This window comes from Trypanosoma grayi (genome assembly GCF_000691245.1).
Source record: "Trypanosoma grayi strain ANR4 Tgr_35_V1, whole genome shotgun sequence".
Classification (NCBI taxonomy): Eukaryota; Euglenozoa; class Kinetoplastea; order Trypanosomatida; family Trypanosomatidae; genus Trypanosoma; species Trypanosoma grayi.
In genome coordinates, this window is record NW_008825654.1 from 12998 (window position 1) to 36105 (window position 23108).

The 23108-nt window shown below is 54.1% G+C and overlaps 9 protein-coding genes across 9 annotated transcripts; all 9 read right to left on the reverse strand.

Moving 5' to 3' along the window:
• Nucleotides 1–899: 899 nt before the first annotated feature.
• DQ04_00351070 (hypothetical protein) lies at nucleotides 900–2633 on the reverse strand (the record flags this gene model as incomplete). Its single annotated transcript, XM_009308817.1, has 1 exon — nucleotides 900–2633. The coding sequence occupies one exon, from the start codon at nucleotides 2631–2633 to the stop codon at nucleotides 900–902; it is 1734 nt and encodes a 577-aa protein (XP_009307092.1).
• Nucleotides 2634–3195: 562 nt separating this feature from the next.
• On the reverse strand, nucleotides 3196–5619 carry DQ04_00351080 (hypothetical protein; the record flags this gene model as incomplete). Its single annotated transcript, XM_009308818.1, has 1 exon — nucleotides 3196–5619. One exon carries the CDS (start codon nucleotides 5617–5619, stop codon nucleotides 3196–3198), a length of 2424 nt encoding a protein of 807 aa, XP_009307093.1.
• Nucleotides 5620–5962: 343 nt separating this feature from the next.
• On the reverse strand, nucleotides 5963–8527 carry DQ04_00351090 (hypothetical protein; the record flags this gene model as incomplete). The annotated part of the gene is made up of 1 exon (XM_009308819.1): nucleotides 5963–8527. The coding sequence occupies one exon, from the start codon at nucleotides 8525–8527 to the stop codon at nucleotides 5963–5965; it is 2565 nt and encodes an 854-aa protein (XP_009307094.1).
• Nucleotides 8528–9151: 624 nt separating this feature from the next.
• On the reverse strand, nucleotides 9152–10930 carry DQ04_00351100 (hypothetical protein; the record flags this gene model as incomplete). Its single annotated transcript, XM_009308820.1, has 1 exon — nucleotides 9152–10930. One exon carries the CDS (start codon nucleotides 10928–10930, stop codon nucleotides 9152–9154), a length of 1779 nt encoding a protein of 592 aa, XP_009307095.1.
• A 488-nt stretch (nucleotides 10931–11418) lies between these two features.
• On the reverse strand, nucleotides 11419–12213 carry DQ04_00351110 (ubiquitin thioesterase OTU1; the record flags this gene model as incomplete). Its single annotated transcript, XM_009308821.1, has 1 exon — nucleotides 11419–12213. One exon carries the CDS (start codon nucleotides 12211–12213, stop codon nucleotides 11419–11421), a length of 795 nt encoding a protein of 264 aa, XP_009307096.1.
• Nucleotides 12214–12741: 528 nt separating this feature from the next.
• DQ04_00351120 (hypothetical protein) lies at nucleotides 12742–13095 on the reverse strand (the record flags this gene model as incomplete). Its single annotated transcript, XM_009308822.1, has 1 exon — nucleotides 12742–13095. One exon carries the CDS (start codon nucleotides 13093–13095, stop codon nucleotides 12742–12744), a length of 354 nt encoding a protein of 117 aa, XP_009307097.1.
• A 275-nt stretch (nucleotides 13096–13370) lies between these two features.
• On the reverse strand, nucleotides 13371–13691 carry DQ04_00351130 (hypothetical protein; the record flags this gene model as incomplete). The annotated part of the gene is made up of 1 exon (XM_009308823.1): nucleotides 13371–13691. The coding sequence occupies one exon, from the start codon at nucleotides 13689–13691 to the stop codon at nucleotides 13371–13373; it is 321 nt and encodes a 106-aa protein (XP_009307098.1).
• Nucleotides 13692–14757: 1066 nt separating this feature from the next.
• DQ04_00351140 (hypothetical protein) lies at nucleotides 14758–21351 on the reverse strand (the record flags this gene model as incomplete). The annotated part of the gene is made up of 1 exon (XM_009308824.1): nucleotides 14758–21351. The coding sequence occupies one exon, from the start codon at nucleotides 21349–21351 to the stop codon at nucleotides 14758–14760; it is 6594 nt and encodes a 2197-aa protein (XP_009307099.1).
• Nucleotides 21352–21725: 374 nt separating this feature from the next.
• Nucleotides 21726–22961, reverse strand: DQ04_00351150 (rab-like GTPase activating protein; the record flags this gene model as incomplete). The annotated part of the gene is made up of 1 exon (XM_009308825.1): nucleotides 21726–22961. The coding sequence occupies one exon, from the start codon at nucleotides 22959–22961 to the stop codon at nucleotides 21726–21728; it is 1236 nt and encodes a 411-aa protein (XP_009307100.1).
• Nucleotides 22962–23108: the final 147 nt, after the last annotated feature.

Consider the following 23108-nt stretch of genomic DNA (forward strand, 5'->3'; position numbering starts at 1 on the left):
TATATATATATATATATATATACAATGACGCGCACAACACGGTCTCCACCAAACCTCCGTTTCGCACTCCCCGCAGCATGTAAAAGTGCCCAAGAAAGGAAAAGAACGAAACAAAAAACCGGGGAGCGCAGTGAATTGGGAGCCAGGCATGAGTACCATATTTGCACCGCGCGTACACACAATCACCTACTTTTTCTTTTTCATTTCCTTCTTGTCAAAATTTTCCTTCCCCCTGTCTAACTTGTTCTTCTTCGGTTGCCCGTCTGTCCGTCTACGCCACTATGTGCGCGTGTCTCTCTCTCTCTGTGTCTGCCTGTCTGTCTGTGTGTGTGTGTGTGTGCGTGCACACCTTTATGTTTGCGCGTGTGTCCAACGCCCCGCCTCGCCTCGCACAGCGCAGCCTCTCTAAACGATCAAACGCAAAAGAAATAGTACAGGCGTCTCTACACCCTTTCAATTTGTCTACAGATTATTCGCACTCTCTCTCTCTCTCTCCCCTTCCTCCGCCTGTGGGGAGAGGACACGCACCCACTGGTTGCGTTAACCCTCTCCCCCACGCCCCCTGCCAACCCAAAAATAAAAAAAGAGTTCGGCGAATGTGGCTACTCCATATTTGCGTGAGAGTACGGAGGGAACAGAGGTGCAGCAGCGGTGGCGAATGCCTCTCCACCGTTACTAATTATCCTCCTTTACCCTTTGTTTTTTTGTCCTGCATTTCTTCTCACCTTGTATAGGTGCACTCTTCACCGTTTGCTGTTCACACTCTTTCACATTTTTCTTTTCTTCGCCGACCACTTTAACTCTCTGGTGTTGTTGTTGTTGTTGTTGTTTTCTGCGTGACTATGCAAGCGCGCCGAATGGGCGCAGGACGGGGCACGCAAGCCCCTCACTTGTGTGTCTCAGCGCCGCGGCGTGCCAATGCTCGACGTGAAGAACGCGCTCGACGTCGCAGAGGAGGAGAGCTCCGTGCCCACGTATGCGTCCTCGTCCTCATTCTCATCCTCCTCGCTGTCGAAATCATCGTATTCCTCCTCCTCTTCGTCCAACTCGCTGCTGCTGCTGCTGCTGCTGCTGCTGCTGCCGGCGCCGCCGCCACTCATGCGCATGGCGGGGGCAGCGTCCGTCTTGGGGTCGTAAGGGTCGTGGTGAACCGCCCGTTTCGGTGGCCGCTCTGTTGCAGTGCTCTGCATCGACGGCGTGTGGCTCGCAGCGTATGGCCGCGCGTCTTCGTCGGGCGGTGCCGACACTCCATACGGCGTCGCCCTGTGTGGCGAGTCACCCACACCGAAGAGCTCCTCCTCCTCGTCACTGTCGAAGTCGTCGTAGTCGCCACTATCAGCCTCTTCTACGTCGGGGAACGCCGCGGAGGTGTCGTCCTCATCATCGTCCTCAATCTCGTCCCAGTCGGCGGTGTTGTCGAAGTCGCGGAACAGCAACGGTCCGCTCTGCCCCCCCGTTTGCGGTTCCGTTGGCGACCATTTCAGGTTGTTCAGCCGCTCCTCACGCTTGTTGTTGGTGTCCTTGCGCAGCAGATATATAAGTGTACATATAATTGACAGCAGCATGTAGAGAAGCGCCACATACACTGGGATGAGGGCAAGCGGCATTGGTGCCTCTTCTTTCCCCCGTGTCATGCGCACCGCGACGAAGTACAGGGAGGTGAGTAACATGCCGTTAAAGAAGAACGCACCCAGAGTGTCGAATGCAAGACCCATCTTTGTTTTGATACCAATCGTGCGCTTTGCCTCACTGCGCATAAACGCCTCCAACACACGCAATCCAGTACGGAAACAGCATGGGATAAAAACGACATACCAACTGATGTCTTTCTTCCTATCAATCTTCTGGCCAATAAGAACCCACTGCGCGACCGACAGGACGATATATGCAAAGCCCAGTACAAAGAAACCGTAGCATAGCGGACGACTGGGGCGGTTCAGGTCAACCTCCATTTCTAGCCGAACACGACGAGGCCACCGCCACACCAATGATGACAGGTAATACACCACGTCGGCCACTATGGGCAGAGAGAAATAGTTCAATAAATTGCGCGAGCCGTTGGAGGTGTCTTTGTCAGCCTCTGATGCGATGATGAAACAAAAGACACTGTAGAACGTCACTGCGATCAAGTTCCCAACGGCTGGAACACGGTCAATCCAGCGCATGCCCTCCTCCCACGGCGTCTTCCACAGAAAGCTCACCACTGCCGCAGCAGCCGTTATGGTCAGCGCGAGAATCACGAGAACAAACAGCGGCGAAGCAACGCGCACCCATGACCACATAACATGTTCATCGACACGAGCTCCCAAGAAGGCAAAGAAAATGATTAACAGGAGGAAAGCTAATATCATTGAACCACAGTAAAGTCCAATCGCACCCCTGGCGCCGAGCATGTGAATCAACGGTCCCCAGTTCCCACTGTGAATGAAACCAACAGCATCTTCTCCAAGGACATCGTACAGACTTTTACGTTCGCTATCGTAAAGGACGATGTAGGCCTGATAAAAGTGATGGCGCAGTGTCACTTTTCGGAACGTCCACTGAACCTGCTTTGCTGTAACAGGGGGCTCCAGCTCTAGCAAGTGGTAGAGGCGCCAGTTGTCTGGATTCCTTCGCTCGTTGTCACAACCCATTTTCAGTACGTGCTGTCACACACACTATGTGCGCACACTCACGATCGTCCAGGAGAGAAATACAAATCCTTTAATGGACAAACCCTGTATCTTGGTTCTCTCTTACCGCCGTCTTTTCTTTAGATAGAGGGAGTGAGATAGAGGCCTGTTATTCCTTCTGTTTCCTTTGTTTTATTCACTACCTGAAACTATGAAAACCACAGAAAGAGACAAGGAAGCCCATGGGCAAAGCCATCCACACATACACACACAAAGCAGATCAGTTTAAAAGGCTTCTTCAACTGGTGGCAGCTGCATAGCAAAAAAAAAAAAAATGCTGACTTTACGCCATCACTCATGAAAAAACGAGCAGCTCTACGAAAGTGGAAGGGCAGAAAAAATGTAACTGCGCTGAAAGCCATGACAGCTCAGGAATAACCTCTATACGTATTAGAAAAAAGGGATTTTCATACTTGTCCCCTTTATTCTTTTTAGTTCTATTTTTTTCTTTTCTCCACTTCGCTTTCTTTCAATTCTTCCGTCCTTCCTTATACTTCACATTTTAGCTGTCTCTTTGGTAATTTCACCGCATAGGCATCGGCGGCCTCCCTGTAGCTGCCGGACCCGTGCTTGATGACCGCCGGATATACTGCGGTTGGTATGGTTTTTGCTCAGCCGCGTCCGCCACTGTTTTTGTTGGGAGTGGGCTAGCCGCTCTATTGCGAGATGTGATGGAGTCCACCGAGTCGTCACGGCTAAAGGCACTCTGCACCGACCCAGCCCGAGACGCGCGTGCTGACGTCCTCTGACCGCGCCACTCCAGCCACTCCTCCATCAGTGAGGTGCGGAACCCGGGGCGGCGCTCTAAACGAGAGAGCAGTGAATCCGCAAGCTGTTCACGGCCATCGGCGAATCCGCTCAATGACGCCCTATCGCTCATTCGCTCATAAAAGCTTCCGTTAAGCGAAGAGGGTCGCCGCCAGGATGAGCGATCCCGTGAAAGACCAACATCAGATGCCCCATCGGGTTGGATTCTCTCGCCCCTGCGCTTAAGGCTAGAACTACGGTGTACATTGTTGTGGCTGCGCAGCGGTGTGCTGCTGCGCCTGTCACCGTACATGCTGTCAGGAGTCGAAAATGTTCTCGAGGGAGGCTCTCGGCGGTGCGGCACAAGTTGTGGCACATCCAACCCTTTGGTAGGCCGCCGTGTAGCGGAAGAGGAGCGCGAGTTGCGTTGGGCAATTTGCTCCAAGAATGTCTGAGTCTGGCTCACATTCTCTGCATTCTCATTCCTCTCGCTCTGTTCTGCGTATGAGGTGGCACCATCATCGGTGCGACGACTTTGCTGCTCACCAGAGGATGCAGGGCCGGGCGGCGGGGTAGATACGCCCCTATGTACCTCAGCATCATCACGTTGCAGGGGCTGTTGTTGTTGTTGTTGTTCTTGCTGCTGCTGCTGCTGGATACTCTGCGAATTAACATCGTCTTTCCGCTGCATTGCACCATCCCAATGGCTTTGCCTCACATTGGGGTCAAAGTAGCGCTTCTGTACGTATTCCTTCGCCGCGTTAATGCGCTGTTGACCGGCATATCTTGTACTTGAAGAAAGCTGAGATGAGGCACGTTCCTCTCGGACACTTGACGCTAAAGCAGACTGCACGGGCTCCTTTGTTGCTGCAGCTGATGCCGTCACTGTCTTGTATTCCTCCTCATGGTAATTCATTGTTCCACGGGACTGAACAGAAGGGGGCTGCAAGTTCTCCTTTGCCTGCGTCATATTGTCCAGATTTGGCACGGCCTCCTGCTTCACCTCCGCATTTGCTGCACCCGTGCGACGCACCGTGACCTCCAGGGAAGCTGCCTGTTGGGTCGGGTAGTAGCGAAAGGGAATGGAATATTCCTTCCGTGCACCAGGCGCCACACGAAATTTGGCGGGGTCCAGTGAGAAGCCCGCCACCTGACGTTCATTCTCCCAGAGTGAAAACCGTAGCCTTTCACTTCCTCCCTGGATTTCCTTGAATGTCACACTGTGAAAGTAACTAATCTCCTTTGGATTTTGGCACTCTACTATCGGGGTGCGTGAAGTGGTGCTGCCATAGCGTACCTTTATGTAGTACATTCCTCCCAGGAGCAGAGGCGCAGGGTTGTCCAAGTCGATCGCCTCATTCTTAATAGAAATCTTTTCAAAGTCGATCTCTAGGTGCTCGGAACTCCTATCAAGCGATTTGCCTACATCAGGTGCAGATGCAGGCGCAGGTGTTTTTGCATCCGTGTTGTTGACGTTGCGGCTGAGAGAAGACTCCAAGGAGTTACGCTGCGTCGTCGCAGTATCCGGGGGTGACTGCGACTTCTCTTTGCTTCCGTGCCGTCTTGTGTGACTCTGTATTCCGTTATTATTGTTGTTGTCATTGTTACTTTTGTTCGAGTTGTGGGAGCTGGAGTCTATTTGTCCTCTCTGAGTCGGCAGTGAAGGCGGTGCATACCTGTTGAGTGGCACTGCGTTGAACGTCGCAGTATCCCTGCCGCGGTCGTTCTCTCGCAGTCTTTCCTCCTCCCCCGCCTCCCGCGCCTCCATGGCAAAGAGGAGTTTGCCAATCACTTGTCCAGCAGCATCTCGCAGCTTGATCGCGTAGTTCTTCGACGGCTTTCCGAGGTACGGCAGTGGATCAAGTGTCCCCTTCGCCACCACAGGGACGGCACCTCCAACGCAGTTTGAAGGCTTCATCATGAAGGCGATCACGTCCGCGTCGCCGTCGAGATCGAGCGCCCCACTGGCACTGTTGAAGCTCAATGTCATGTCGGAGCCCTGCGCCCTGAAGTACGACGCCGGCGTGCAGCCGCTCGGCTCGCTGGGCGATGCAGTGCGGGTGCGGGGGACGCGCGACCAGTGGCAAGCAAAACTGGCGTTGTCAGGAATGCGACGGCCGTCTGCGTCCGAAGCGAAGAGGCCGGCGAACGTCGTCACATCGCATACAAAGCGATACAAAGTGAACTTCAGAGAGATCATTATCTCGGTTGCCCGGCACACGATGATGATGGGGGGTGGTGAAGCACCGCGGTATGTGGTTCGCCGAATATTCGCCTTTACTCCCTCGTTTATGCTTACGTGGTGAAAGCCGTAAGCACACATGGGTCAACAAGAAAATAGAAAAAGAAAAAAAAGTCCAAGAAGCAAGAGTGGAACAAGCATACGCAGAGACGCCGCATGGCAAGAATGGAGTGATATCTCCCATAAAAAACAGAAAAACCAGTAAAGGAGTGTGCATAAAGCAATCGGGTAAGACAAAAGTCAAAACGAAAAAAAAAAACAAGGACTAAAAACATTGCATTTTTCGTCCTCCTTCATTTCCTCACGAGTTTGAGGTAGAGGGTGTGGTAAGCGACTTGCCATCGCCCCCAACGTACATGCGGTCTGATGACGGCACGTAGCCTGATCCAGGTGAAGTGCGTCGCTCGTCACGTCTCTCCACTCCACTCAACGTCAATGTCTGCGACGACGCATCGTCAACGGTCAACAGACTCACAAAGTCCGTAAAGCTCTCATTCCTGGAAGATGTACCATCAACATCCCGCTCCGACGTGTAGCGAGACAGTGTCTGCGCTATCGGCACACCTTCTGCCAAGAGGTTCCGCCGCCTTTGCACAATAAGTTGCTGCCGCTCCTGCGGTGACTGTGACGATGATTGGACCACCTTCCCCCGAGGGGTGTTCTCGTGGAGAACATTCTCCGACGTCAAGTCGCGCAGAACCCGCGAATACTTCTCGGTGTGCCTCTGACGCGAGGGCCTCACCTTCGAACTTCTCGCATCACACTGCACCTTTGCGCTTAGTTGCTGTGCAACCTTTAGTCGTTCCTGGAAATCTGATTTCTCACGCTCAAGTTGCCGCTGAGATATTGCGTGGTCTGCTTCCGCGGCCTCCACAATGCCACGCCTGGCCTCCACCTCCGCCGCCGCACGGGCGAGGCGATCGTACGCGTCAAAAACAGAGTGAAGTGCGGTGTCAGCGGTGGTGTGCTGCGTAGCTAGATCAACAAGCTCCTGTGTTATACTTGACGCGAAGCCCCGCTGCGCCGCCCACACGTCTCTGTGGACCGTCTGCAGCGCGTGCATCTGTCCCAGCATGTCTTCCGTCACCTGTGTCATGATCGCAACGCCATCCTGCAACTCTGCATTGTCAGACGACGCCATGCCAATAGTAAGGGAACGAGCGAGTTCACGCCGCACGTCCTGGTTCCACGCCCGGTACGCACACTCCACCCCCTGTAGCGCAGCAGCAGCCCTTACGCGGCCGTCCCGAAGTGTATCCGTCATGGAGTTTACGCACTGCTCTAGCGGCGCCACAGCGGCCCGGAATCTTTGCCACTGCACTCCGAACTGATGGCTAAGCTGGCGCGTCCTTTCCTCAGACTCCTGCAACATGCGCTCCTTCTCCTTTATCACATACGTCTCGCTTCCAATCCCAGGAAAGGCGGAGGAGATCGCCTGAATGTCAAACGACACCGACTGCTTCAGCTGCTCTACACGCTCCTGTAAACCCCCCACGCTCTTTTCTACAGCCTTGTACACCGAAGGTGGGGTTGTTTCAGAATTCGTATTGTCAAATCGGTGCTGACGCCGAACTAACGCGTCCCTCTCCGCTGTGTAAAGCCGCGCCTGGTGGGAAAGTTCAGCCGTATATCGCTCTTCCTTTCGCTTCTGCTCTTCCATGAATTTCGTTTCAAGAGCTGCCAGTTCCTCTTGAGACCTCTGCACCATCTCGTCAATCGTGCGCTGTGTGCGCATACAAGCCTCCGCCATCGTCGCTCTTTGCTGATCCGCAAACTGCTGCCGAGTCGCAGTAAGGCGGTTCTCGAGCGCCAACCGTGCCTTCATCATCGAGTGACCAAAAATGGAATCTAATCTAGATCGATGCGTTATCCTTCTCTCCTCCCGAAACTTCTCAAACGCCTGGTTCATTGCGTGTTGGAAGGAGTCCCGCTGCTCGCGTCTTTGACGACGGTCATTGGAGAAAATATCGAGGCGCTGCTGTGCTGATTGCGCCACCACCTCTCTGATGCTGCCAACGAGAATAGGCTTGACACGCATGCACATGCCAGTGCCTATTTCGCTAATCCCAGCCCTTAACTTGTCTTGCAGTTGGCCTAGCGCCCTCTCATAGGGCTCCGTGGTGCTGACGGTCCCGCCCATGGCGCGGTGCCGCTCCTCCACGGCGGCCAGAGAACCCTTCTGCTGCTCCACAAGCGTCTCTAGGTGTTTCACCTCATTTGCGTACTGTGCTCGCAGGGCATCCATCACACAGTTCAAATCCTTCATTTCAGACGTCTCACCCTCTTCGCGCAGTCGCTCCTGTCTCTGCTTCAACGCCGCCTTCACCGATGCCATTATTGCAGCGGCATGTTCTTCTTCTTCTTGCTTTGCACGGACCTGCTTCTCCAGGGCCTTCACTTCCAGGCACGCCTCATCCTCGCCGCTCTCCAGCAGAGCGGTGCGCTTCTCGCAGTGGAGAAGCTCGTCTCGCACGCCCTGCAGCTCCCCTTGCAGCTTCTCACACCGTGCACGTAGCGAAGCAGATACCGGTCCCACGTGATTTGATGGCACGGGAGTGGCGGCGGCGGCGGCGGCGGCAGCAGGAGCAGGAGCCGCAACGGCAACTGGGGGTGAGGCACGTGGTGGCGGGGGCGCAAAAGACGTGGGCTCGTCATCAAATTCAAGAAACGAGAGCGCGTCGTGGGTGGCAGGAGGTGCAGGGGCGGCGGCGGCCGTCCCTCGCGTGGTCGCGGGGCCAACAGCGATGGCGTCACTATCGCCGAACAGCCAGTCTGGCTCATTCCCCGTTGGAGGCGGTGCACTGACAGTCGGTGGCGGGGCGGACAGCGGGGCCTGGCCCTTCCGCCGACCGGCCACGGGGAGCATTCACTGCCTGTCCGGTCACGAGAGCGAAGGCAAGAAGCAACAGGAGCGCAATAGCAACAGAGTCACGCACACGCACACTTCCACTGCACAGGGCAGGACGAGAAGGACAAGCAAAGGACGCGGCATCCAAAAGGTTTATTGAGTCTCGACACACCTATACAGCAGCACTCGATACTCACGCATAACATGGCGAGACGGCGCCGCCACACGCACCGCAGCAACGAGAAAAGCAGGCACAGCAATAGCAGTAACCACAGTGCCAAGAAAAACAGGAAAAAAAGAATCCGGTAAACGAGAAACAAAAAAAAAAATGGTGTTATAAACATTGCAGCGGTCCGATTTTTAGACGAAGCGCCTCGTCTTATGCGCAAAGAAAGAAAAAAAAAAAAAAACGGAAATTCGAACAAACCAAAAAAGAGAGGAAGAAGAATACAGCAGCAATGATAAATGTCTTGGGGCGCCAAGAAGCTGGCCAAGCATCACGATCTGACGAAGTGTTGGCCACCGTGGCGGTGGGGGCGGCGGTGGTGGTGGCGCGGTCATTTCCCCCCGTTTTTATATTTTTTTTTTCCTCTTCGATTCTCTTCTCTCGGGACTTCCTTACACCGCAGCCGCGATCACAAATCACTGCGCCGACTCCGTCAGAAACGTGTTTGTCTCGGGCTCCACGGTGGGACCGCTTACAAAAAAGTCTGTATCGCCTGTAGCTGTACATTGTTTTGGCTTTGCCGCGTTTGACCTCCCCTGCAGCTGCTTAAAGAGGATATGCAGCACGCGCTCCTTGTCCTTCCAGCTCAACTGTGATATTTCAATCGACTGGAGGTCCTTCAGCTTCGGGGCGCTGGGGATACGTGAAAATTCGCTCTGCCCAAATGTATGGCCTCCCTCCAAAAGGGCAGAGTGGGTCGCCAACGCACCGGTTTCGGAGTACTGCCACTCCTTTGCGGGAATGAGGCGGTTCTGCGCAAAGGCTATATCGCCCCTCGGCACTGCAATCAACGGAAGGGACGGCACACCAAGGCTCACGTCGCCCAGAGGTGGTTCGGCATTTTGCCACGTGGCGTCCGCTTCAACGCTACCATGGGTGGACAGCAGAGGCGGCTGCGGCGGCCGCCTCCGCGCGTCACGATCACTAATCAGCAGCAACTCACTATTGCGCTGCAGTCGCGGGGAAAGCCTCTGGTACGTCAGGCTTGGGCACTGGCAGTCGATGGTGCGGGTCTGCACAAGCCGCTCCTCTAGCAGCTCGCGACGCACGTGTGCTAATGCCTCGTAGAAAAACTGCTCCAACTCCGAGCGCCGCTCCACAATCTTCCGCGACAGCGCACGGAGCTTGACGAGTTCGCGGCGGAGGCGCTCGTCGCTTGATCTCGCCTCGTCACGCTCGCTCGTCAGTCGCTTTACAGCAGCGGCGTGCTCCTTCGCCTGCTTCTGCAACCGTTTATCGTACTGCTCCACTACTGTGTTAAGGTTGTCCTCCGCCGTTTTGACTTGCTCCCTGAGAGCAGCAATCTCGCGTCGTTGTCGAGCACCACGTGTGGCGTATTCCATTTCTGCCGAAGCGGCAAGCACTACATCCTGCTCCAGTTTTTCATTTCGCCGTTGCAGCGCCTCTGCTTGATCCCGCGCACTCATCGTCTCTGTTGCAAGTAAAACCCTTTCCTGCAACAGCTTCTCATTTTGTTTACCCATCTTGTGCTTTTTCTTGGTGAAAAGATCCGCCGCCAGTTTTTGAACATCATCCTTGTGCCTCTTGTGCAGCAGCTGTTCCTCCGCCCTAAGCCGTACCCTTTCCCCCATTAGATGTATTCGGAGGCTCCGTGTGTCCTGCTCATGACGTTCCTGCTCGTCCGCATACGCCTTTTGCAACGCCTTCATTTTCCCGTTGTGTGTGTCGCGCGCCGCCCTAAACTCCTCTACACCCCTCAGCTCCTCCTCCAGGAGTGTGACACGCTGCCGCAACTCTCCAATTGTGCCGTCACGCTCCCGCAGCTTATCCTGGAGTGCAGACATCTCCCTCTCTACTTCCCGCCGTCCCGCCACGCGCGCGGCCTCAACGTCGGCGCGCAGCTTCGTACTTTCGCAATTCGCTACACGCAGCCGCTCCTCCAACGCCTCCACGACCGTGCGGCCGTCCCCCTCCGTCGCAGTCAAATTCTCCTCAAGCTTCTCCTTCTCCCGCACCAACTTTTCGTTCGACGTGGCATAGTATGCAGAGGTCGCCTTGGCTGAGCGTAGCTCAGCGTTCGCGAGCGTCGCAGCAATGAGCGCCAGCTCCGTCTCACGGCCGTCGCTGAGCACCATCTCGTGCGACGTGTTGGTGGCGCTTGAGACGCTCCGTCGCGCACCGCCGCTCCGCCGCACAGACGGCCCATTCATGCGGGCACTCATTCGCCCCTCCATTCTGCACCCCTCGCTGTCTGTCTTGCTCTCCCTTCTTGCACTCTTGGTCCTCCCTCCCCCTTCTCTGTCCCTATCCCCACCCCCGTTTCCTCTTCCTTTTCCTTTTTGCCCTCGACGGGCCTTGTTCTCGCTGCATGATTTGCAGGATGAATGGAAAGAGACGGAAGTAGCAAAAAAAAAAAAGGATTTAGACATCCTCCTGCTGGTGCCGCCATTGCATTCTCACCCAGACACACATAGACATGGGCAAGGGAATATTTGTCAATGACAACCACATCAATATCCATTATATACTTCTATCAACTCATCCTTGTTTCATTTTGGTTTTTGGTCTTGAAGACAGGGGCTAGCCATTATGGCAAGAAAACAAGAGCAGTGGCAACAGCAAAAACGGGCAGCAACTCGTTGAGAGCCTACAAATACCCCCGAAGCGCTGTGCATGTATTTGTGTGTGTGTGAAGGACTAGAGGCATAATTTGGCAGAATTCTCATGATGATTGCTTCATACGTTCCACCTCCTCCCGGACAAAACGCTCAGCGCGCGCGATAACGAAATCATCATGCGCATTAAAGATCACCTGATCTTCATCTTCTCGTGGAGAATTGTACATAGCGTTCATCGCAATGGCGTCGTAGTGCTGGCCAGTGTAGACGACAAAGGTCATCACAGTATAGCCCATATTCTCTCCAATGCGTTCCATCCGACATGATTCCAAGTCGAGTGCGATTATCTCTGTATGCTCGAGGAAACTCAAGATAAACAATTCGATGCTACCACCCCATGTCGTGGGGCGTCGGATCCACTCCACATATTCGTGATTCGGCCGCTCGAGCAGCAGCTCGGTAAAAAACTCGGGGTTCGACTGCACAACATTGGCGCATTCCTGGCGTAGCAGGGGACCATCTGTGCGACTCTTGTTGCGCAGCACGTACGCGGCGGCGTGGAAGAGGCAGGAGTTATCGGAGGGGCACACACGGCGGGTGAAGTGCCACCGCTCATTGGCGGGCGGTATGTAACGCCCTGTCGACACGCCCCGTACCACAGTTGCCTCACCCTTCTGCAGGAACAGAGTGTTTTCCCCACGCAATACGGTGCCCACCTCAGCGTTGTCATCCGCGTCTACCACGAGCCGCGGGTAGCCAATCAGCACGCGCAGACAGCTCTTCTCGATGCCGGAGCGGCTCTCGAGTGCGTACAGGAACGCCCCCCACGGCGTTGACGCCTCCACTGGAAAATCAACTGGCTGCGCGCTGTTCGGCAACCGCAGCCGAAGGTTCAGCATTGCGTTACTGCACTAAGCCCCATCAATGGCCACCAAAAGCAGCGGGGAGAAAACACGGGAAAGGGAAATGGAAACAAAAAAGTAAATAGGAATACGGCACAGAAATCAGAGATCTACAACACTTATTGCCAGGCCGCCCCCCTTTTTTCTCTTATGTTCCCCCTCACGTTTACACTGAAAAAGCAATAAATAAATCAACCGAACCACATAAAAGAAAGCAAAAAAGAAACTGCACCAGACGCAGCACAACAATAACACGGCATTGGCGACGCATTCCCCTGTTGTTGTTGCTGTTGTTGTTGTAGTTGTTTGTTTGCTTCTTGGATCAATGATATTGGAGTAACACGCTGTTAAATACGAACACAAAACAGAAAAAGAACTACCCCCCCCCCCNCCCCCACACAAACAAAAAAGATGAAACGGTATGCGACTTGGGAAACAACGAGATTAGATCGTTAAGAATCAGGCGACTAGTGCTGCGTCAAGCTGAAGCAATCCAGTGGCAGCCTGCTGCAATTGTGAACTGTACTACCCCATGCCTTGGACAGTCTTCCCGTAGACGTTTGAATTCCTCAGAGCTCTGATCATCACCAACGATGCCGCCCTCGAGGTTACACGACAAGTGATCATGCTGCACATGATGCAACCCATCAACCACACACGCACCTTTGTCGTGTAGCAACAAAGGTCAGCACTCAGGGGCGACGTACTGAAGAAGGCCCGCACGGGTTGCCACGTTTGCCACATCCACTCGCCGTCCAAGTCCAAAGTCGGCGAGGACCATTTCCTGAGCGCTGTGGCGCCGCAGCACGGTTTACGGCTTAATGTCTTGGTGCACGATGGGGAAAATGGTTTGTGTGGAGACGGTGCACGGCAAAGCATACCGGGAGAGCATACACCTTGGTGAGCATATACTCTGGTATCTTCACACCCCTCTCGTATTGATCAAGCATGTAGTGGAGTAGGTCACCGTCTGGATGAGTATCCCACCACAATGCAGAGATACCGCGTGGCGAGTATGGAAGGGGGGAATGAGCCCCAAATTACGAGCGGGCTTCCAGCGTCATCACTGCGGCACCCATTATTCAGCATGCCGCCCCAAACGATGGTAAGGCTGCGGCTCTGCAACCCAGCAATAGGCACCGAACTGGTTCAGTTCATGAGCATCTCTTCCAAGTGCATGATGTGTAGATGTTCCTGTGCCTAAAAACATCCAGGGCCTCCACGGCGAGTAGGAATGATATATTTACATATTGGCCTTCAGCATAGATAACTCTTCCCTGCATAACAAACACACTTCCGCCTTCTCTCGCAGTGCTAAAATGAACCGTCTCTAGACTGTTCAAGTTGAACAAGAACAAGTCGTAGAACAGTAATGTCGGATCATTGCCTCCCTCATTCCTGGTCACAACGACGAGGTAGTGAAGGATCCGCCTCAGCACATCGATTCCTTCCAGTACATTTGTGATGGCAACCATCGGTGCCGTGAACTCGGGACGACTGCTCGTCACAACGTCCCTGCTTCTACCGACACCATTGCCACATTCTGTTATTGCGGGAGCGACCCACCATACGCAGTAACTTCACTAATAAATTAACCCCCAATGTACACACCACTGAGCAGAACAGGTAGTAGCGAAGCTTGTTGTGTGTGTGTCTCTCTCTCTGCAACACTGATGCCGCAGAAAATGTGTGACTGCAAACCAGTGCCCAGGCTCGGTCACTGCTTCCCAAGCCGCACTGCCATTCCGTATTAATCACGACTGTGCGAGCAGTGTCGTTCAAAAAGGCCCAAAAGTGTTATTCAACCAGGAAGAACCTCCATCCAAAAAATGCCGACTGTCTAGTCCCAACAATCATGGAGGAAATGGAAATGCAAAACTCTTTTCCCTTCAAAACTGACGGCATGGTATCTGTTTGTACCCTTTTTCGTTGGATTGAAGCAATCAATCACAACTACTCTGGCGCCGCCTACAGGGGATTAGGTTTGGATGACAACTCTAAAAAGAGCGGCATCTCCTTTCAGCGCTGTTCCGCTGTTTTTCGCCATGGAACTGGAGAGTCCATCTCAGCGCCTCCACCACCAAACACCGTGAACGATGGGGGTGGGGAAAGCAACAGCAGCACGACGGCCAGAGAGAGCACCGGAATGCATCAGAGACATTACGATTCTCCAGAATAGCGCAGAACTTCCTCTCCCTCCCTTTATATGTAAGTAGACAATAACAAGGACAGAAAGGGAAAGTACAACAAACACAGAAAAGTTTTTTTTTTCTTTCCTTCTTCACAGCAGAAAAAGCAAGTGTTGCTGATGGACGCAGGTGAGATTGACTTTTCATCGGTTTTTTTTTTTTTGCGCACTCCCTCGTGTCTGTGCGTGTGTGGATGTGCGCCATGCTTCACGTCTGAGCACCCTAATGACGGGTTCAGAGGCATTTGGCGCGGTTTATTTACATGAGTGATAATGGTACCCGCCCCTTTCCCCCCTTTCAGGGGTTTTCAGAAGTTGAAAAGATACCATTGCCTCACTCCATGCTTACATCATCACTCTACCTGCCGCAGATGTACCAGGGTGGACACATTTCCCTCCATGTGGTCCGTGGCCTTTTCCCACTCGCAGCAGAGATCTGAGAACCCTTCCCCATGCACCATATCCTCAGATGCCTCGGTCATGGTTTTGTACAGCGTGGCACGCTTCTGAAAGATCTCAAAATTCGCCTTGTACTGCTCCGCCTGTATGGGGGTACATTTATCATTGAAGCACTTCATGTGCAAGGCCATGAATTTCAGCGCAGACTCCTCCAGCGAAAGACCCGGATACTTTGGCCGCGCCTCTGCCACAGCGATCAGTGCGCGGGCAACAGGATCGTAGAGAACTCGTCGCATAAAATTCTCCTCGTCAATCGTCGACAGTGCCTGCCCCTCAGGGAGTGGCTGCTTCCGCTGAGGAGGCAGGCTTGCCCCTTCAATGTACTGCCAGGGTCGCATCAAGAAGCGTTCCACCATTGCCTCGTCAAGGAGTGCGTAATAGCGGCCATCGTAAACTACAATGCATTTCGGATCCCCTTTTTTCGCCAGCGGCTCTAGCACGCCGCGAAGACCCCTGTTATTGCGTGTGTCGTACAACGTGACAGGGCAGCATCCGAGGAGTTCCAGAGGGTATTCAGCGCCGGGTTGCACTCGCATAGGCAAAGCATTGGGCAGCGGTTTCAGTCCCGGTGGCCCTGTCACCTCTGCTGGGCAAAGCAGAAAGCGTTGCAGGAAAGCGTCTGAAGAAAAGAAGTAGTACATGCCGAGGTAAAACGCACCGTGGCGCCGGCTACTGGACTGGTCAAGAAGATTTTCACCCATGGACCAGCCGTACGGGCAGAACCATTGGTAGGATGAGAGGTGAGTCTTCACATCTAGAAATGTGTGGTACGTGTTGTCCATGCTCATTGGGAACCCCCTGGCACGACTCAACGCCGCACGACCCTCATTCACACCACACGCATCGACGCACTCCGTTATCTCTACAATCGCTGCAATAGAAGCGCGGGGAGCTGAAATTGATGTTGTGACTGTCGCAGTAGACTTTATCAAGGTTGTCACGTCCGTGTAAATGTCATCAAACTGAAACACCTTGTCTATCCGCAGACCCCATGCCGTCAGTAAACAATACTGGTCTCTTGTCCTGGGCAAGTTCAACAGTACCACGCCTCGCCGTCTTGCATCTGCCGCATTAAGACGGTGCCCCAGAAGCTGTGCCACCAAGATATCATCCACAGATCCGCTGAGAACAGCATTAATGGTGTGTCGTGACAAGGAGAGAAGTGGTGCGTGAGCTGCTGCCCAGGAAAGGAGCTTCGGCAGTGATACAAAGAGATAGTTGAGGTTGAAAGCAATATGATGAGCAGTACCTCGTTGCTTTACACCCACTCTGGAGTGGGACAAGTCGGCTTCATCGTATATGGAAATAGTCGTATTCTTCACCGGTCGTGGCAATGGTGGTGGTTGCTGCACAAACAGGAGTGGATCACGCAGATAGCGCATAAGAGCGGCATCACTATCAAAAAAGTACAAACGGCCACAGAAGAGGGCTGCCCGCTGGCTCCGGCGCAGCCACTCACGCCGCTTTTGTCGTTCATGGGCTTCAAGTATCTCCCCCATCTCCTCGGTATCGTGCTCACTCATATCATCGTCATCATCATCAACGGATCCCTCGGCGGAAGCCAGTATATTGTCCCCTGTATCTTTTTCTTGTGGTTGTTTCTGTTGTTGCTGCTGCTCCTCGTCTTCTTCTTCTTCTTCCATCTCCTCGTCGCCATTTGAATCCTTGGTTTTGTCCTTCAGCTCTGCTGCAATCACGGCCTCCGCTGTCGGCTCTGGCTCAGGGGCCGTACCGTCTGGCATCCACTTGCACACACGTCTCACCCCGTGTCGCCCATCGTACAGAGCGACGGGATCCGTGTTCCCGAAGCACGAGGGATTCGCCGCACCAGACTCCAGCATTTTTTGCGCAACATCAAACCGCACAACCTCGGCAACGTGCATAAGTGAGCGACGGTGCTCAAACACATTAAAAAGACGACGACAGGCAGCACGAAACACCGCATTGATAGAAAGGTCACCATTGAGCACAACAACCTTGACCAAACGTTCCGAGATCGCCTCCGAAAACTCATTAAGTGCCTCCTCCTCCACATTCCGATCCATCTCGAGTGCGCGCGCAATGGCGTCTTCATCCTGCCCAGCGGCCTGCTCCCGATCCACAGACTGCTCTTCCTCGTTCTCACCGTCAGGCTCAGACTCGGGGTCATCCTTGCCAATGTGACGGCGGCGCCACTTCCACAACTCGCGCTCCTTTCGTTGCCGCTCCTTTTCTGTCCAGTTCTTTGTCGGGACTTCCTCCGCTGGCGGCTCCTGATCTTTCAGATCCCCTCTTGGGGACGGAGGAGGTGAAGCGGTCGCCTTCCTATTACGCGCCAGGTACATGTCGCCCGAGAGCTCCATCTGCAGCGCCACCTCTGGGATGCCGCCGGTAGAGAAGAGCACTTCCATGTCACCGTCGGAGAAGGGCGGGCACACCATGATGTAGCCCCGCGACTCAAACGGCTCGATGCGTGTGACGCAGCTGGCGACCTTTAGGTATGCCTCGCTGAGCCGCAGCTCGCGGTCTTCGTCCTCCTCTGGCTCGAACTCAAGGTGCTCTTGCAGCCGAGCCTCGGCCTCCTCGTCTACCTCTTCTTCGTCCTCTTCTTCATCCTCATCGTCCTTCTCTTCAGCCTGTGCACGTCGCTCCATTTCGGCCTCAGCTTCCTGCCGAAGTTTCATGCGCCGCTCCTGATCCGCGGCGAATTCCCGTACCTGCTTCAGAATGGCCTCCGCAAGTACGAGGTAGGGATTCTCACCCTTCTGCTCGGCAATGGCAATCCCATTAACAATTTCACCACCGGTCCTTCGCGCAGCCTCTACGCAGCGCTCAAAGAATTCCCGATCATACAGAAAACATGGCACACTATATTCCCCATGAAGTGCCTCTGCTAGGGTCTTCTTGCCGCTCCTTGAGTATCCCACCATCCACACGCGCGGCGGCACGTACGGCGGCGGCGTTTCCAAGTAACGCAACGGGTTTCGCTCAAACTTGGCCTTGGCCTCTTCTGATGCAAACACGTACAACTTTTGCCTGTACTGGAGGCATAATTCGTTGCGGCCACGCACCAGCAGACGCTTCTCGTATAGTGTCACAGGACAGTACTGCAGACGCGAGCCGAACTGGTTCAGGAACCTTTTGCCTGGCCGTAGAGCCGGATCGACCGGCCCGATGGCAGGGCCGTCCTCGTCCTCCTCCTCGTCCTCGTCGGCATTGTCCATTTCTGCCTCCTCGTCGGCCTCCTCAAGAGTTTCGTCCACGGCACCATCCTCAACAGGTGGCATGCCGGGGCACACCACTTGCAGGACCTCCGCAGCCAAAACACTTGCATCTTTGTCGTTGACAGAGAACCGATGGATTGTGAACGTTTGCGACGCCTCATCCGTGTCACCACCCGGACTACGCGTGCGCGTGTCCAACTCCTCCAGCATTATTACTTGCGGCATTTGGGGTCTTGGCACACCCCCCTCATTTCCGTCGTCTCCCTCCTCTGAAGCTGCTGCTGCTAGTTCTGCTGCTGCTGCTGCCGCCGCCGCCGCTGCCGATGCCGCCTCTTCATCCTCGTCCGCTACAGGGCGATCGTACTGCAGCACAACCACCGTTTCGGGCAGCACACCCTCACGAAGCAGAAGCCGGAAGGCGTCAATAGACATATCCCCAACGGCATGTACCAAAATCGGGACGAACGTCTTCCGGCGCTCCAGACGTTCCGTAACTGTCTTCTCTATGCGTGAGGTCACTGACTCAGGCCCCTCCGGCTCCTTCTCCCATCCTTTGAATTCTTCCGGTGGCTCAGGCTTTGACACCGTGCTCTTGCGACCTCTTTTTCCCTTTGGTGGGGGGTTCGGTTTCCTCGCTTTCTTTTTTAACTCCAAAGCCCTGCGCTTCTTTAACCGATCAGCGCGCAACTTTCGCTCCGTCACCTCATACTTCTCTCGTGCTAACAGGGCCTGATTTCGCATTTCCTTGAGGTTGCGATGTCTGTCCCACCGTGCGACGAAGTCAGCGAACTCCATAGGGGTGAGACACAGCTTTTCTTGGAGAATGTGAATCAGCTCCTGCACCGTGTCGGGTGTAAGCTGTGCTTCATCCTGCGCGTTCACTGTAGATATCAAGAGAATAGGTTCACCGTCCAGGGGCGTTGCACGCAGGTACACCGGTGGGTTCGCCTTGAACTTGGCAAGATTTACTTCCGAGGCGAGATAGAAGAGCCGCTGGCGGTACACGCAGCCGTACCTCGCGGTACCTTCCACCAGTACACCGCACTCAGCAAAAGTCACCGGGCAGAAGCGCTTCCACCTGCTGCAGCCTACAGCGCCCATTTCGGCAGCTACCTCCTCCATTGCTTTTGCCGTCTCCATGTCCTTTTCAAGAGAAGGGGTGGCTTCCAAATCCTGCCTCTCTTCTCCTTCTTGCTGTTCTTCCTCTTCTGCCGCAGCCGCGAGGTCCCGTGGCAGGACGCACGGCTCAAGCCGCAGCGTGTCCACAACGTACGAGACAGTGTCTTCGACCAATGACGTGCATCCAACCGTTAAGCAGTGGTCCAAAGCAGAGAGACGTTCCACAATCGCCTGGAAGCAGGGGAGGGCGGTAACGAGAACCTCCCCATTACGCTTCTCCTCTGGCGAGAGGGTATGTTCCACAAGACGCTTTAGAGCCAAGGACTTGATACGTTTTACCCGCTGTGCGCGCTCGTGAGCCACTTCAGTCGCCCCTCCATCATCATTCTTCTTCTGCTCCAACTTCTGTGACAACACACTCTCCGCCTCAGCGGCTGCAGCCTTCGCTGACTCTAGATCCTCCTGCTCTATTGTGTCTGCGTCCGCAGCAGCCATATCCTCGTACCTTTTCATGATAGATTGAAGCTGCTCAATTTCATCTTCTAACGCCTTGCGGCGGGATTCTTCTTCTTCTTCGGCAGCGCGCAGCTGCAGTAGCTCCTGGTGGCGTAAGCGCCGCTCCTCCAACGTGGCCTCAAGGCGCTCCGCCTGGAAGTTCTCGTCGTCGCAGCTGAGGTGAAGAAGAACCGTTGGCACTAGTACGTCTAGAATACCACAGCTGTTTAAGAAGTGCAATATATCTGCGTTCTCCGTGTCGTAAATTGGTGGTATATCACTGAATACATAACCACGGTACACAGTCTCATCCGCAGCAATCTTCCGACGAATCAACGCCACCAATAACGAGAGTGGAATGACGGTATCCCTCTCTAGACTCTCCAATAACTGGGCGCCTAGCGAATCTCCTTTATCTGCCTTCGTCATAGCCTCTGCAGCAAGATCTTCAACGCTCAAGAGCACGCAGTTCAGGCGCCTCGCAAGGGCCCTTGACACGGCTGTCTTTCCAACACCCCGCCCACCGTACACGACAATACGCGTCGTGTTTGCATCCACGCCATAAACGTTCATCTCATGTTTGATGTCATCAAGTTCAACCGGGGCGTAGAGATCGTTGGGATCGACGAGTTTTTGGGCATTGGAGAGAGGCTCGTGCAGTCTGAAAATGGCAGCGCCACCCTCGCATTCCGAGACTTGCATTAACCGCTCGCTGCTCCAGTAAAACTCCTCCAGGAATCCCTCTTCGTTGTCCACACGTAAGTACTGCCGACACATGCAGCGACACACCTCCACAAACTGCACCTTAGTCATAGTGCCGTCTCTACCCAAATGCTCGAGCCACATCGTCCTGGCTGCCGCCTCGGCCGCCGCGTCGGTGGCGTTGGTAAAGGCCCGCATGTAGAGCCACTTGAAAAACTCAGTGAATGGCAACAAGGCAAGGGTGTCACCACCCTTCCCTGTTGTTGTTGTTGTTGCCGCTTCTGCTTCGTTTGTCGCTGTTGTCTCTTCCTTCAGCTGTTGCTGTCCCCCGTCAGGCCGCACTAGCAATCCCCAAAGTGTATCGTAAATCTGGGGGAACTCACGAGGCTTCACAAAATCGACAAAGGCTTCAAATGGCGTCACAAGCGTTTTTGTATGCACCACCACAGACTGGGCGGTTAGCACCTGTTGCGGGGGCAGAAGCGTGAAGGGCTCCACATCCTGTGTCACGCACTCCATGAGCTCCTTCACAACACTCATATGCTGTTTCTCAGTCACGGCCAACCACTTCTGCTCCATGTCTGGCCACTCCAGCCATCTAGACTCCACATCTCTCAGCACACCGATGAATTCCTCCAGCGTGTACATCACCGTCTTCTTCTCTTCCGCATTACCCAAGAGCTTCTCGACACCGCTCTGTGCATCCTCAGAAATGGGGTTGGTGTGACATGCCATGAAGAGACACTCCGCAAGCTGCTGTATCTCCGAGAATGGGACGAGCGCCTCCCTTACTGAGACTTCAGGATCCGGTACCTCTCCCAAAGTCTCCTGCGCCTCTTGATCGGCATTGTTAGTGGCGGCAGCATCGATATCCGCCCGCAACTTGGCGATGGACGGCAACGCACACCAAAATTTCTCCTGCACGCTTTCTAGTGTTTCCTCATCCGGAGCGACTGCAGGAAGCACCATTGGTCTCCACGAACCAAACTCCTTCTGTGGTCTTTTTTTTTCCCCTCCCCCCGGTGTGGGAAAAAACTACTTTTTTTCTTTTTCCTTTTCGTTTCCAATACGCATGCCCAGAATCACCGCCAAAACAGAAACCACAACAATAACAAAAATGATAATAATACGAAGCAAGAAGCAAGACAACAGCACAAGACCCGCAACGGGAGACAGCACCAAGCCAAAATACCAAGCGGTCTGTTTCACCAAATACGCGAAAGGAAAGGCGTAAAAACTGAAGGACACTATGCCTTCAAAGTCTCCAGGAGGCTCTACGAGTTAACGAGCTCGAACCGAGCTGTGGGGGGAAGGCAAAAGAAAAAAAAAAGGAACACTCAACTTTATCGTGCGTTCATCCCACGCCAATACTCCTCCCCGTACGCATTAAGCTCAGCCGTCTTGAAGCTGACGTTGAGCGAGCGCCGCAGAATTTCATCAGGGTCTTTCCCCTCGTGCAGGGACTTGAGTGCAGGAAGGACTTCATCAAAGGGCAACGACAGAAGCCGCTTCTCCTCCCACTTCATCAACGCAATTGCAACACGGAATATAATCTTCCATCCTTCGCTCATGAAGATATCCCATATTCTCAGCAACGCGCGGAACTGAAAGTGGTACACAAACAGCGTCAGAAACCACTGTGAAGCATAGAAGGAGGGGTCAATTCCTATCTCTCTAAAGTATTTGTGTAGTTTTGGCAATAGTCGTGCCATTAGTTGTTTTAGCTGGTAAAACAGTTGCTGCAACATCGGAAAACCTGGGCGATACATCTCCCGGAGTTTGTACCGACCGTCGTGCATGAGCGCGTGGAGGGCCCAAAATGTCTCTTCCTCCCCCATCTGTGTTGAGAGTGCGCCAACAACGAAGCCCATGCCCTGTACATAACCCACCTCCGGGTCCACGCAGGCGTAAGCATGCAGCACCTTTCGCAGGAACGTCTGCCCGACACCGCCCTCTTCTCTAAAAAGGATGTGTGTCGGAAAAGTCCTTGCTAAATCCCGCCCGATTACATGAGTCAGTTCTGTATCGGCAAGCTCCTTAGAAAGCAGGGATTCATACGTGCCCCTGTTAGCCGGATCTGTCATTTGCTTGTGCGACCCAAGCAGCAGCTGCCACGCCACACCACGGAAACGCGCCGGAATGCCTTTGCGGCAACGCTCCTTCAAAGTGGCGTGCCGCTTGGAGTTCACATTTTCCCAGTCGGACGCCATGTTTGCCCACTTGACCTCGCGCCGAACCACTCGTTTCCCGTTAATGTTCTTCACGTACAGAAGCTCCTTGTTCTTGCCCTCCTCATCGATCACAAAGCCGAACTCGTCCACAAACTCCCGCTCTTCCTCTAATTCGCCCCCACTGCTCGATCGGCCATCGTACGAGTTCGCGTCCCCGCGGCGCGCACACGCATCACGCAACGGGTATGACTCGCTGCCGGGTGATTGCACCGGCGCCGGCTGCTGCAGCGGCGACGACGACGAACCCGTCTCGATCTCATCAATGTGGAACGACTCGGGTCTTGGCGGGGCGGCACCGTCACATTCTGCCGACTCCTCGTTCCCAAAAACGCTGCTCTCGTGATACATGAGGTGCTGCCACACACACACACATGCACACACACCGAGAGAGAAAAAAACAAAAACAGTTGGAGGAACGAGAACAGCCACAGCAGCGAAGAAGCAAGAGAAAAAAGCAAACACAGTGAAGAAACGGAGGGAAGGAGATGGGGAGAA